The 13773-nt window shown below is 38.9% G+C and overlaps 1 protein-coding gene across 2 annotated transcripts in view; it reads right to left on the bottom strand.

Annotated features, from left to right (window-relative positions):
* LOC145988259 (targeting protein for Xklp2-A-like) overlaps nucleotides 1–13773 on the bottom strand; it is a 104299-nt gene that overhangs the window by 15533 nt on the left and 74993 nt on the right. For both annotated transcript variants that reach the window (XM_083123126.1, XM_083123125.1), the window contains exons 9-10: nucleotides 10675–10788; nucleotides 6950–7042 (exon numbers count right to left, since the gene is read on the bottom strand). In XM_083123126.1, coding sequence (XP_082979252.1) covers nucleotides 6950–7042; nucleotides 10675–10788 — 207 coding nt within the window. The remainder of the gene's footprint in view (nucleotides 1–6949; nucleotides 7043–10674; nucleotides 10789–13773) is intronic.

The raw sequence follows: 13773 nt of genomic DNA, 5'->3' as shown, positions 1-13773 counted from the left end.
TATGTTCATTCGCGGATTTTGGTTTGCGAGCAGTAGCCATTTACCACTGCAGAAAATCAGCAACAAAGTATTTGCATTCTCTATCACTATCACAGATCAAATAAAGGGGCTCGTTGTTCTGCAGCTATATGAACCGAGTGGACCTGTTTGTTACCCCTTAGGCGACTTTCTGAAGCAGATTCCATTCTCAGTATGAGGAACGTTTATATCTGGAAATCTTTGTCAAGACAAGAGACCTGGCCACAGATTCTGGTCCTGGGAAGGATTAAATGCGCTCTCCCCCTCCCCTGCTCTTTTAACAAGGAAACGAGGAGATAGTTGGCGTCTGTGCTTTCAGTCAGCCTTGAAAATTTGGCTTAGGTGATTCCACGAAAATCTTTAAAAGTTGCCAAATGTAGCTCTTGTCCCACGCCACAAATATTCAAGTTTGCAATTTAAGTGTCGTAAAGTAACTGTTACTTGTAACTAGTAGCTTCCAATCAATGCTTCATATCGACGGAGTATTTCTTTCAGGGTGCGGCACTATTATGGGGGAATATTCCTCGATTACAATCCTTCCACGAAAAAATTAAATCTGCGTATGCCCATGATTATTGGTTATTTGACTGAAAGCATACCCTTAGAATTACTTATATTAGAGTGGGTGGTTTAGGAGTGGTTATGTCCAGGACCCTTGAGCCTTGACCGACAATACCCCTCGAGAATGATTTATGTCAAATTTTTAATCAATAGATTTAGATTGAATGATTTGATTGATTTATTTGGTGTTTTAAGTCCACTTTATGCACAGTAGCTAATCGGAACTGGACGTACAGTTTAAAGTGGAATCCGAACCACTATATGTGCCTCCACCGAGTTTATAACTCGAGACCCCTTAATTACAAGGCGATGACACTACCACTGCGCCATCGGGAAGGCACTCAATAGATTTATACTATGATGTAATACGTATAAAATGTGTTTCCGAGTGCAGAAATCACAAATAACAGGAGATATTGGATCCCAAAGTATGGACCGTGTAAGTTAAAATAAATAATAAAACCTACCTCGAAGTACTTTCACTGCACAGAACCAGACAGTGTCGGCGATTAGGGGGCAAGGGGGTCAGTTAACTCCCCCCATTTTTGACACTTTTGCCCCCGCACTATGCTAAACGTTCTCTACCAAGAGATAGTGAACTGTCCTTGCCCCCTCAGTATTGGCACCTTGCCATCCCCAGTTTTGGAACCCAATCGCCGCCACTGGAACCAGCAAGGCCATTCAATAGAGGAGAAATTGAATGCCACAAAATGAAAATATTTGTAATGTGCTCGAAACATATTGACTATCCGAAACATCATTTTTAAAATGCTTCTACTGAAATTGTATGTAAGGGTGCCCTTACAATGTTGTTAACCCCCTCTCTATATCTCCGTGTGTATGAGGGTGGGGGTTGTGGGTGGGGAGCTAGTTCTTCCCCCTCATCTATCAACTAGCATGGGTTAAAAATCGGTGCAAATGAACGAATTACATTAACAATATGCATATATCACGTAATAAGCAACATTAAAATATGCTGCAATTTAACAAAATATATGACTACAAACATAAGATAATAAAAAGCATCATACGAGCCTCCCCAATGTCGTAGTAGTATCATTATTCCTATTATCACATCTGAGCATACAGCAACAAACAATATTCATCCCAAAATATTCGCAAACTGTCATGGAATAGAATTTTGGAATATTCGTATGCAAAGAAATGAATGTGGATGGCCAAGGGAACTAAGTATTTTTATCATCAAAGTCACCAAAGCTATTTAATCTACAACTTATAATGCAAAGTATATTTCTCATTAATTTCATTCCGTGTATTAAAAGTTAGAATGTCAACTACTTTTTAAAATGTGTCTTTTTATAAATGTAAAAAAAACAATATAAGATATTATAAGGGCATGCTTTCAATCTAATAATTAATAAGAACAATTCATGGACATCAGCAGGACTTTTATTTTGGTGGGGGAGAGGGGTGTAAATGAGGCATATTCCTACACAACAGTGTTGCCCCCTGAAAGAAACACTCTGTAGATATGAAGTTATCATGTCCCTGCAATACCCTTTTAATAATATACACAAACGACTGTGACTGAAAGAAAAGGATGCGTGTGAACTGATTTCATTGATTTGGTGTCTCAAGTCCACTTTATTCACAGTAAGGCTAATTGGGACTGGACCTACAGTTTAAAGTGAGATCCGAACCACTATATGTACCTCCACCGGGTATCGAACCAGGGACCCCTTGATTAGAAGGCAACGACGCTACCACTGCGCCATCGGAGAGGTCTGAATGTGTGTAAAATGCGTACTTTTTGGTTGACCTTCATTTTCCAGGGATGGTGGCACGGCCCCCCCTCCCCCGTGCCCAGCCCTCTGTGCATCCAGGAAAACATTACTTAAAATTGTATGCTCTAAACATTTACTTCAATGATATTTTGAATTAGAATCTTAGATTTTAAATTAATTTGAAAAATATAAAATCCGGTAGCCGTTTTTAAACATTTTTAGAAATAAGTTGTCATATTTTCAGAAGGAAAGAAAAAGCTATCAATTTTGTCTCTGGGTAAGTTAGATCTTATAAGTTCATTACAAAAATACTTGTGTTGGTGTTGCACCTTTCCCTCTCGATGATAATTGAAATTTTAGTAAACCAAGTTTTCGGTCCCAAAAAATTAGATAATAATACTAGTTTATTAATTTAATTGTCTACTAAAATATAAGTGGAATTCTTATTACTTGGTTATCATTGTTGTGAAATTTCAAAAAGATTGAATATTTGTAAGGGAGATAGAATTATTTTTCGAAGACAGTGCAGCTCACTTGGAGGCTTTGGGAATAGAGGAAAGGATGAATCACTGAAAGTTTGAGAAACTGTAGAAATGAAACCAGACAAGATAGAGAAAATAATGTAGTTTGTCACCAGCATGAAAGGATTAAATGTGCCAAGTTTCATCAAAATCTGAGAACATAGGTTCCAAAACCTCTTTTTTTACTTGGTTGAACTGACATGGAATGACATGACTTATATATATTATCATAGGGCAAATATGTTAACTTTTTAGTGCCTCGTTCTACCCAATGAGTACAGGGAAAGGATTGTAACTTTCTTTCATCTCCAATAAGCTCATGTTTATATCCGTATAGGAACTGTAAATCTGGAGAGATGTATAATTAAAGGAAGGAACTAAATACCAAAACTTCCAAGTGTCTACATAAAGAATGTATTTTCTTGGTCAATGGTGGTAAAACCTACCACTAGAGCATGGTTTATCAAAATATGGTATGCAGTACTGGTACACGTGCTATGTGTTCAGAAAGTAAATACTCGGTCGATGATGGCGTTGAGAGCGAAAATTAAAATATGAAATCAATTAAGACCAAATCGTATAATTTCAGATGCCATTGCCACTTGAAGTTCTTGGAGAGACATATATTTCCTTTCCTGGAGTGTCTACATGTGTGCTAGAAAGATTTCCGTAGGTAACAGAAAATAAAAGCAATAACAGTCTTAAAATACGCACATCTGAAAGACAAAGAACGAGAATAAAAGTATTCGAGTGATAAGACATTCAAGTAATTTATATGATTTGTTACCGCTGCCGCATAAAGTAGGAGCTGTATGTGAGTGATTAATGTTATCTATTGGATGCGTGTTTGAGCTCCCATCCCCAACGTAATGGAGTTTTTATTTAACTGCCATTTATAAAATGATGCCGGTACGATTTCATTTTCATCTTAAATCGAATTTATTTTTCCTAAATTTCCGGGGACAAATTTAGTACAAGAACTTTCACTTTTCCTCTTCATCTATTGTTTATAAGAATGAATGTGACAAAGGATGGACTTTTGTATGGCGTATTATGTACATAAAATCTTTGTCCAGTGTCACAGCACATGGCCGTATTTAGAGAGGGACTTTGGATGTTCAAAGGTTCAACCTCCCTCCCCCCGAAACTTCTGACATGTTGTATTAATGGACGTCCAGGAAACAAAATCAGTATCCCATTTTCAAAAATTTATTCGAAGCTTTTCAAAATACAAGGGGAGACAATGCTGAGACGATCGATGTACCTTTATCAATTTCATCATATCATCTTTCATCCTCATATTTGCAATCAGCTAAAAGTAACAGAAAGCGAAGTAAAGAAGGCCAAATCAATCAAATGATAGAGCTAGAATTTTCAAACATTTGCAATTCCCGAAACTTGTGCAAAACAGTTTTTTCTCGGAATCACAGCCCACCTCCATTGCTCCATTTTCACTTCTGCTGTTGTCTTTCTAGTGTATTTTTCTGGTTCTGACTGAAAAATGGGTTTGGGGTGCCCCAAAATTGCCTTTCCGACCTTTAAGTTGCCCCATTTGATAAGGTTTTAATCCTCCTTGACAGGAGTTCAAACCTAGGACCTCCAGCTTCGTAGCGCGTTACGTTCACCACCCTCCACCCAGCGGCCTATGTAGTGTATACATGCAGTCCTATAAAACACGTACTTAGTGCATAGCGACTGTCGGCTGTCGACTGTTTGGTAAGTACAAGAACAATTATGAGCATCGGGAGGAGAGAATCGAACCGAACCGATTCATGGACCCCCTGGAATTTGCATAGTTTATTTCAAGATACAAAACATTTTTACTATTAATAAGAGAAATAACAAAACAGTTTTATTATTAATAAGAGAAATAAATTTCAGTTAGTATTCGAACAGAATAACAAAAATAAAAGTTTCATTAGATCGAAAAAATAGTGTACATTAAAGAAACCATTTTATACTTATATCATAATCTACCATTTAATCGAAATAATAAATGGTTCCACAGTTTTGAAAATTCCAATTTTTTTTTAAATAAAATGTTCAGCTGTCTCACTTTGAAAGCTTTTATTGAACAACGAATATAAAAGATATTAACAAAAAAGAATAACTACACATGTCGTGTACTCTAACTGTATTAAATGTAAAATATACAATGTAAAACAGCTATGCTGTTCATCTGGTGGATCGAGAACGAAAGTCTCCTCACGGAGTTGATAACAGCAATAATAATAATAATAATAATAATAATAATATTAATGAAAATTATGATAATAATAATAATAATGGAATTAAATTATATAAGTTTTATGGTATTTTGATTAACATTGTATAATAATATTTATTATTATTGTTATTATTTATATTATTGAAATTTGATCAATGGTCTGATCCCTCCCAAAAAAAATTTGTTGAACCCAACCCATGTCTACGGCCATACCATAGAAGGAATTAAATTCCGCCACCAAACTGATTTGCCGGAACAGAGTTCCGTTGTATTCCGGGTCTGCTGCATATCTACTTATTTAATGAACTATTCACATTTCCATAAAGTGTAAATATTTATTCAATTTGTTCAGGTTTTCAAACGGATGGTGACAGCCCCCACCTTGGCATGTATATTTATTTATGTATGTGTGTGTGGGGAGAAGGGGTCAGCCCCCAAAGAATGAACATTTGGAAGCTGAAAGAGAAATTCCCCTTTTAACCTTCCCCCAAACAGGTATCACTCAGGCACGGACAGACGCACAGATTTACAAAGATAATCAACAAATAATGAACAAATAATGCATCCCTGCTACTGTTTCTGGAACCTAGAAATGTGACTCATTCTTCTAGATGTCCCTGGTTGATGTGATGTGGGAGGAGTTTTTCTTGATCTTAGCATAAACAGTAGTTTCCAATAACTGGATGTTCTTGACCCATCCAACTAGAGCCCACAGGCCATATAGCACAGATTAGACACACAAAAAGAGACAAAGTTGAAAATGAACGATTGCATGGAAATTACTGCCAATACGTATATGCAATAATAAGCACATTAAGCTCAAATATACACTAACACCTGTGATAGAACTCTAAAAGGTTGCCAGAGTATCCCAAATCAAGATATATATATATATGAATGAAACCGTTGAAAGCATATGAATTTTCCTCAAGGTAAAAATGCAAAAAAAGCAAAAATCAACCCACTAGTAATGACGTGAGGGTTGGTGGAGGGTGGTGGAGGGTGAGGGCGGATGGAGGGTCGTGGAGGGCGAGGGCGATTGCGATCTCGGAGGGTGAGAGCGGTGGAGGGCGAGGGCGATGTGCGATCTCGGAGGGTGAGAGCGGTGGAGGGCGAGGGCGACTGCGATCTTGGAGGGTGAGGGCAGTGGAGGGCGAGGGCGATGTGCGATCTCGGAGGGTGAGGGCGGTGGAGGGCGAGGGCGACTGCGATCTCGGAGGGTGAGGGCGGTGGAGGGCGAGGGCGATGTGCGATCTCGGAGGGTGAGGGCGGTGGAGGGCGAGGGCGATTGCGATCTTGGAGGGTGAGGGCGGTGGAGGGCGAGGGCGAGAGCGATATCGGAGGGTGAGGGCGGTGGAGGGCGAGGGCGAGAGCGATATCGGAGGGTGAGGGCGATGGAGGGCGAGGGCGACTGCGATCTCGGAGGGTGAGGGCGGTGGAGGGCGAGGGCGACTGCGATCTTGGAGGGTGAGGGCGGTGGAGGGCGAGGGCGAGAGCGATATCGGAGGGTGAGGGCGGTGGAGGGCGAGGGCGATGTGCGATCTCGGAGGGTGAGGGCGGTGGAGGGCGAGGGCGATGTGCGATCTCGGAGGGTGAGGGCGGTGGAGGGCGAGGGCGATTGCGATCTTGGAGGGTGAGGGCGATGGAGGGCGAGGGCGACTGCGATCTCGGAGGGTGAGGGTGAGGGGAGGTTGACTCAAAATGAACACCTCTGGATATAGCACATGTCAAAAGAATTTCCAACTTTGTGTTTCCGTTGTGCTGTAGAATCCTCTAAAATGAGAATTTATTTCTACATATTGTAAATCAAGTGCAATATTAACCTAAAGTGCAACAATTCATACAATGTTTACATTTTTACGTAATGAACTACATACCTGCTTAATTTTCTGTTCTTTTTGTTGAAGCATGAGTTTATCCCTCTCCTCAAAACTAAAAGGTTTTGTTACAGTAAGTGTATTATTCATGTCCTGCAATGAAGAACAGCATTTAATTACATAAATGCCTGATTTACTTCTGTCTCTTCGCTATTTTTTATCATATTATTGATCATTTTGTTAGCCTACTTTCCTTTCTGGTTAAAAAAATTTGCTATCATACACATTAAGACCCGATGTTAATTACAATATAAAATGCTCATTAATCTTCATTATTTTTACAGTAAATTTACAGGTTAATTCTATAAAAACTAAATTTGTAAGCTGACCTCTTTGCTGAAATGGTTAACACAGCTACGATGCCAAAAGTCCTGGGTATGGGTATTCTTTGCAAGTGTCCCTTTGCCAAATTCATCACACAACTCATCCTCATCTTCGTGATTAGCCAAAAGTGGCTAAAAAGCAATGTAAAGTAAATCAATCTACTAAATTTGTATTAGTTCTATGATTTAAAACTTATCTCTATATATGGAATAACAACTAGAAAAGTAGTTCAGCTTTCTTCTGCATGATTGGGCAATGAGTGCTCTGTTGTCAAACTGAACACCATGTGAAGCGCCAGATTCTGTCATCTACTACTGGCAGGCTGTAGGCCATTCAACGCAAATGGTAAACTGACCTTTCTTTTGTCCTTAACCCATCACAAACAGGGGTGAAGAATTGACAACAGGGCTCTACACCTGACTATTCACTGAATTTACACACACACACACTTGCGGAACCTTCTGCTAGCTACAGTCTCAGTTAAGTTAATCAAATATCCTCAAATCAACATGAGGTTCCTAACTTTTTACCTACAAATTGATCTAACATTCACATATATTGAAAATAGTTTTGGTTTAATTGGAATGAAGGGTGTTCCTGGAATGGCATGTATACTCTGTTCTAGGAATCTTGAGCGATTGAATGAAAACAAGTCTATGCGCAAGTAATGACCCGAGAGTGCTCAACCAATGAACTGGTGAGAGGGAAAGTGAGTGCAGATACCAGCCATTTGCAGCAACATGCAGTGCTATGCACCACCTAATCTTTTCAGTTATGTGTGGCCTTGCTCCACAGACTTATGATACGATGTGGGTGGTGATCACTGATTTTTCTGGAGTATGTGGTTTATTATTGTGTGTGGGTTAATTATTTGCTTTGAGGTCTCCACAGTGTGTCTTGTTTTTATTTATTTTGTTTAGGTCTTATTCTGCTTTACAAATGGTGCTTGCCTATGAACCAATGTCTTGACTGTACCTCTTTTTATAGACTTGGGGCAGTTAGAAAGGAAGTTAAGGTAGGAATTCTAGCTTTCCTGGTGATGTGATTCGGACAAATGTTCTTGGGATACCAGCCAGTTTAAATCGGTAACCCGAGAACACTTGTTCAAACTTAACGTGTCTACAAGTATTGTTAGATTGACTATTCTAAGTTTCAAGTCTGGTTACTTCGGATACTGTGGAGCCTAGATCACCATAAAATAATAGTCCCTTGCATTCTAGTACATGCCGTATTACAGCAGGTCTCCAGACATCACCAATGATACTACAAAAGTCAATAATTTCATGGACTGTGAGCGAGTTTGTTTTAAGTCCACTTTATGCAGAGAAAGGCTAATCGGGACTAAACCTACAGTTTTAAGTGAAATCCGAACTACTATGTGCCACCACAGGGTATCTAATGAACAGTAGCCAGATAGCACAGTAAGCTTGCCGCAAGCATATATCGAATTTTGAATTTGATTTTCAAATTGTGGGAGCGTCAGCACTTAGGCTATTTTGCTCCCGTCACATTATACGGGGGCCAGCCCCTTATCATTACAAAGAACAACTCTAACGTTGCGTAATTAAAAATCTTAAAATGTTCTGACTTCTGTTAAAAGCTGAGGCTGTAAAGGGGCACTCAGCACACATAAGGACAAAAGAACAGGACAATACAAACAAAATTATACTGGCCATGGGGTCATTCGCCAGAGCCTCGTTAGTCTTCAGTCCAGGGTGTACTAATGTGGAAGTGAGGTTGACATTTGGGTGTACTACGTGGAAGGTCACCCCTGACACCCCGCCACAAGCATATAATGGCAAGCCGTAAGCATGCATCAAGCTTGAATCAAGTAAACAAGCAAAATTGGAGAAAGCTTGAAACAAGTTTGCATCATGCTTGTATCAAGCTTGCCATAGACTTTGACAAGCTACAAGCAAGATTTCCACAAGGTTTCGTGCTCCATGCTAGTTTTGTTGCAGCATGTTACAAGAATCCATGTCCAATCCCTGCTGCTGCTGTATCATCCATCTATCATTTTGGAGTGGTTGGCATGCAAGATCATTGCAACTTCTTGAATCTTGAGTTCAGTTGTGACCATTCTTGGCTGATCAGTACACTCATCATCTTTCAAACTCTAGCTATCTATCTCTCCCTCCCTCTCCCTCCTTCCCCTGTGGAAAATGTTTGTGCCACTTAAATGCAGCACATTGCCCAAGCCTTCCTTGCCATGTGTTTGCCTGAGCATCTGAAATGTTTTGCTGGCAGATTTGCCTAGTTTTTGGCAGAATTTGGCACTTGATTGATTGATTTATTTGCTTTATTTTACTTCACTTTTTGTGCCACTTTTGGCTAATTTGCAAAGATGGGGATGAGTGATGATATGATGAAATTGATGAATGGACACTCACAAATACCCATGCCCAGGCTGGGATTCAAACCCAGGATCCCTGGAATCATAGCATGATGTGCTAGCCACTCCACCACAGGGGCCAGCAATTTGGCATTTGCCTGTTGCAAACTACAACATTCTCAATTTCCACTGTTCATAGGCAACTACTTTCACAATTTTCTGGTAACAGTCACTAAAACTTATTGCTAAGAACTCTAAACCTGACCCTCCTACCCTAAGCACATATGCATTAATATAGAGCCAGTTACCACAACGAAAACAACCTTCGACCAAAAGTCTTCAAGCACCTTGCCTTCATCCATTCAACTAGTGCCGTAATGAAGCCTGTTCCACTCTGCTCCTTCCCCCCATGCAGGAGGACAACGCACTGGAGTCTCAGGTCTGTGCAAGCTCTTTTGCCTGTAGTCCTACTATAGAACTAAGTGGAATTGTTTGGCGAGGTGGGCCAGATAGAGAGAGAGCTCTTAGCAGTAGTTTTAGTGATTTAACAGCTGAATATGCCCTGCACCAGACCCACCCTTCACAACAGTGACTTTTTGGCATACAAGCAACTACCTCTAGCGGAGATGAAAGCAGAAGTGCCAAAGCACCATCTCATTGCCGCACCTATCCTCTGTAGTGCACCACAAATGTACTATATGGCCAGTCACGAAATTATTGATTGTAATGTTATTTACTGCTTCCTCCCAAGCACATCCTGAATTCAGAGACTTCCTACATATATCTATATAAATATTCAACCGTGAAGATTGAGACAGAATGAGTCTCTAAAACATTAGTCCAAGCAACTCACCACAAGGGTGAATGGCGATTAAATGATACTGATGAAAGGACACAGATGAGGCACCCATGCCCAGTCCATGACTAATCCGAAACCTTTGGTGGTAAGATCTAAGTCTACTCAACACATGCAGCCATCAAGGAAGTGAATACATTTTGTCCTTAAAGCAAGGAAAAATGAACGTGTCTTTTTCTACGAGCATAAATGTCTTGAATTTTCCACACATACCTGGTCTGTTTTTCTTTTATTGATGTTCCTTTTCTCTGGATGTGGATGCTTTCTTGGAACGCTCAAACAACATTTCTTGTGACTTGCAGTGAAGTTAAAAACTGAAGGATCATCCTGTCAATATTCCGAAGATGGAGACAATGATAAGCAAAAGCATCCAGTATCATTCACAGAGTTATATTGGCTTATTCAACACAAGGTCACATGGTTAGTAACGACATATCATATTTTTGCCAGTAGGTTACTTCAGATTAACAAATAATTGAAACATAAAGACTTGAAATTTTGCAAGACTTTTTAACCCTCTGAAACCAGTGCAGCAGCACTCTGTGCCACCTTTTATAAAATTTTAAATTCTCTCTTACCTGGCAGGAAGGCCGTAGGTAACCTATCTACGCTCTTTGATTACTGTGATGTAGTTTATGGTCCTGGGGTCTCAGTCAGAGATAAAAGGAAAATTCAGGTGATGCAAAATTCTTGTATACGATTTGCATTGAACATAAGAAAATATGAACATATCCTGTTTCACTTGAACACAAAGAAAATATTAACAATGGACAGAAGAAGGCATCTGCACTATATCACCTTCATAAACAAAATTTTGAAAGTAAGTAAACCAGATTATCTATTTAGAAAACTTAAAGTAGGCACTCAAATACACTCACACTTCACGCGAGGGCATAACAAACTTTTTACATGTCATCACGGTACCGCCTCCTTCAAATCATCATTCTTGGTAAATGCAGTTTCAACCTGGAATAAATTGCCCATAACAATAACTAACCAATCAACACTGCATGCTCTTAAATCCACAGCAAAGGACTATCTACTATGTAAACAGTTTGAATCTAGAAGCACACACGAATAAAAATACATCCCACAATGTACTAATGTCAATATAAGAATTTGATATTACTTCATGTCAAATATTTCTATTCTTGCACCATCAAACATTAACAAATATGTACTTATGTGTACATGTGTGTGTGTGCCTATATATATGTATATACTTAAAATTGTATTTAGAATTTAGTTTTATGTATTTTTTCATTTTTGTGTATACATATACTCATTAATTGTATCTTTACAGTTCTTATTTGATTATTATTATTTACTATTATTATCATTGTTATTATTATTATTTTTGTTTTCTTTTTCTTTCTTTTTTTCTTCTTATTGGATATATATACCGTTTGTAACTGTAGACTGTATTCTGACAAGGGTTAGGTGGGAGAACAGCATACGCTGAACCTCGCCCGCTCAATAAAGATATATTATTATTATTATTATTCTCACAAAAACACAGAGGCATTCACGCCTTTTATATGGAGTGCCTTCACACCTCTGAAGAGATCAGTCCCCCTTAGGTGGCACTCTGTACCATGTGCAGGAATGTTTCCTGCCAGCCAAGATTATATTAATCACATGATCATGCAGCAGTACTCCAGGAGCTCTCTGATGAAGATAAAGAAACACTATATGCAGAATTTGCAGAATATTTGTATTCAGAGACCATTGTAGTACCCATAAAAAAATCACAGATTTTCATGTACATTGTACATGTAATACTTGGATGGAAGCTGCAAGTCGTACCGTTTCAAATTAAAATTATTTGGCTCGAAACTTGTCAAAATCTTAGAACACTCCTTCAATGGGAGTAGTTTTGAGGATGCAAAATAATAGTATCTCCAGATCTTTATTTTATATATTTCAGCTAGGGATTTGTTTCGCACAAATGGGAATATGCTGACTGACAATTCTCCCAACCCTGTGCCTTCCTCTTTTTATCTCTCGGCAATAGCATGGCGGTAGCACATCACCTTCTGCACAAAGAATCACAGTGCATCTACCCTCTCAAATAATATGGAAACTGATAGAACTGTGTTCCGGCAGAAATTTTCTCCTTGAAAGATCTTTTCACAACAGAATTGTGGTCCCCATTTGAAACCTTAGTTCCCTTTTCCACACTAAGTAAGCTTATTGTAAATTAAGTATCTATCACTAATATGGGTTTCCTTTTGTTTGTTTCTTTTATTCTAGCATGATCACCTCTGCACAAGACATTTATGTGAATAAAAGATTCAATCATAATGGCGGCCCTGGCTGGAGGATATTTTGCATAAATTTTCATAGCTGGTGGGTACCATCCCCACTCATTTTGAGCACTATTTATATAAAGTGGAAACCCGATTTTAAGTTCCAAAATTTTACACGTTTCTGCATTATACAGGGTGGTTCCCCGAATAAAAGATGAATTACATACTATTCTGCAAAACTAACATTCTAGGTTTGTAATGGGCGTGGGGAAAAATGTTATAGGGCATGATGGCCGCCATCTTGAATTCAACTTCAGAATTTTAAATAGGAAAGGGGGTGATATCTCAAATCAGGATATAATTTCACGAGAAATGCAATGGTGAAGTTTTTTTTTCGATGTATCTTTAACCAGTAAAAAGTTATGACTGAATTCTTGTACCAATTTGCTCCTTTTCGAGGTGTTAGAAAAATGCCTTTAAATTTTTTTTAGTGCATCGGGAATGCATCAAGATCAAAGTGACATCTAGGGAGAGAAGTTTGCATGCCATTGCACACTATTTTAATCTGATACATCCACGAATAGCTGTGCATTATGAATGGTTGTCACAAACAATTACAGTGTGATGCTTCCATTGAATGAAAAGTCCTTCATAATGACAAGGCTAATGTTCAAAAGGAAGTTCATAAATCAGAATATTCGATGCTTTTTATCTGATAACCCATTTTCGACAGATCAAAGCTGAATTGTTAATGCTGGTAAGTTAATGGTGTGGCGTACTGTGTGGAACACGATTGGTTAGTCCATTTTCCATCGACGGAACATTAAATGCTTAGGGCTACTTGGATTTGTTAAATGAACAGGTTTTTTCATCCTTGCTTACGAAAGAAGGTACTTTTTACAAAGTTTCTTTCAGTAGGGAGGAACACCAGAACACTATGGGAACATTGTGAGACAGTTTCTGTCCAAAGTTAGTTATCGGATGACAAGGATTGCATATTCTGTTTATGAACTTCCTTATGAACATAAACATTAGCCTTGTCACTGTCATCGTCATATGTCCT

Source organism: Lepisma saccharinum, chromosome 5, assembly GCF_977018435.1.
Source record: "Lepisma saccharinum chromosome 5, izLepSacc3.1, whole genome shotgun sequence".
NCBI lineage: Eukaryota > Metazoa > Arthropoda > Insecta > Zygentoma > Lepismatidae > Lepisma > Lepisma saccharinum.
The sequence above is the reverse complement of the archived record's forward strand: the minus strand, read 5'-3'. Positions and strand labels throughout refer to the sequence as shown.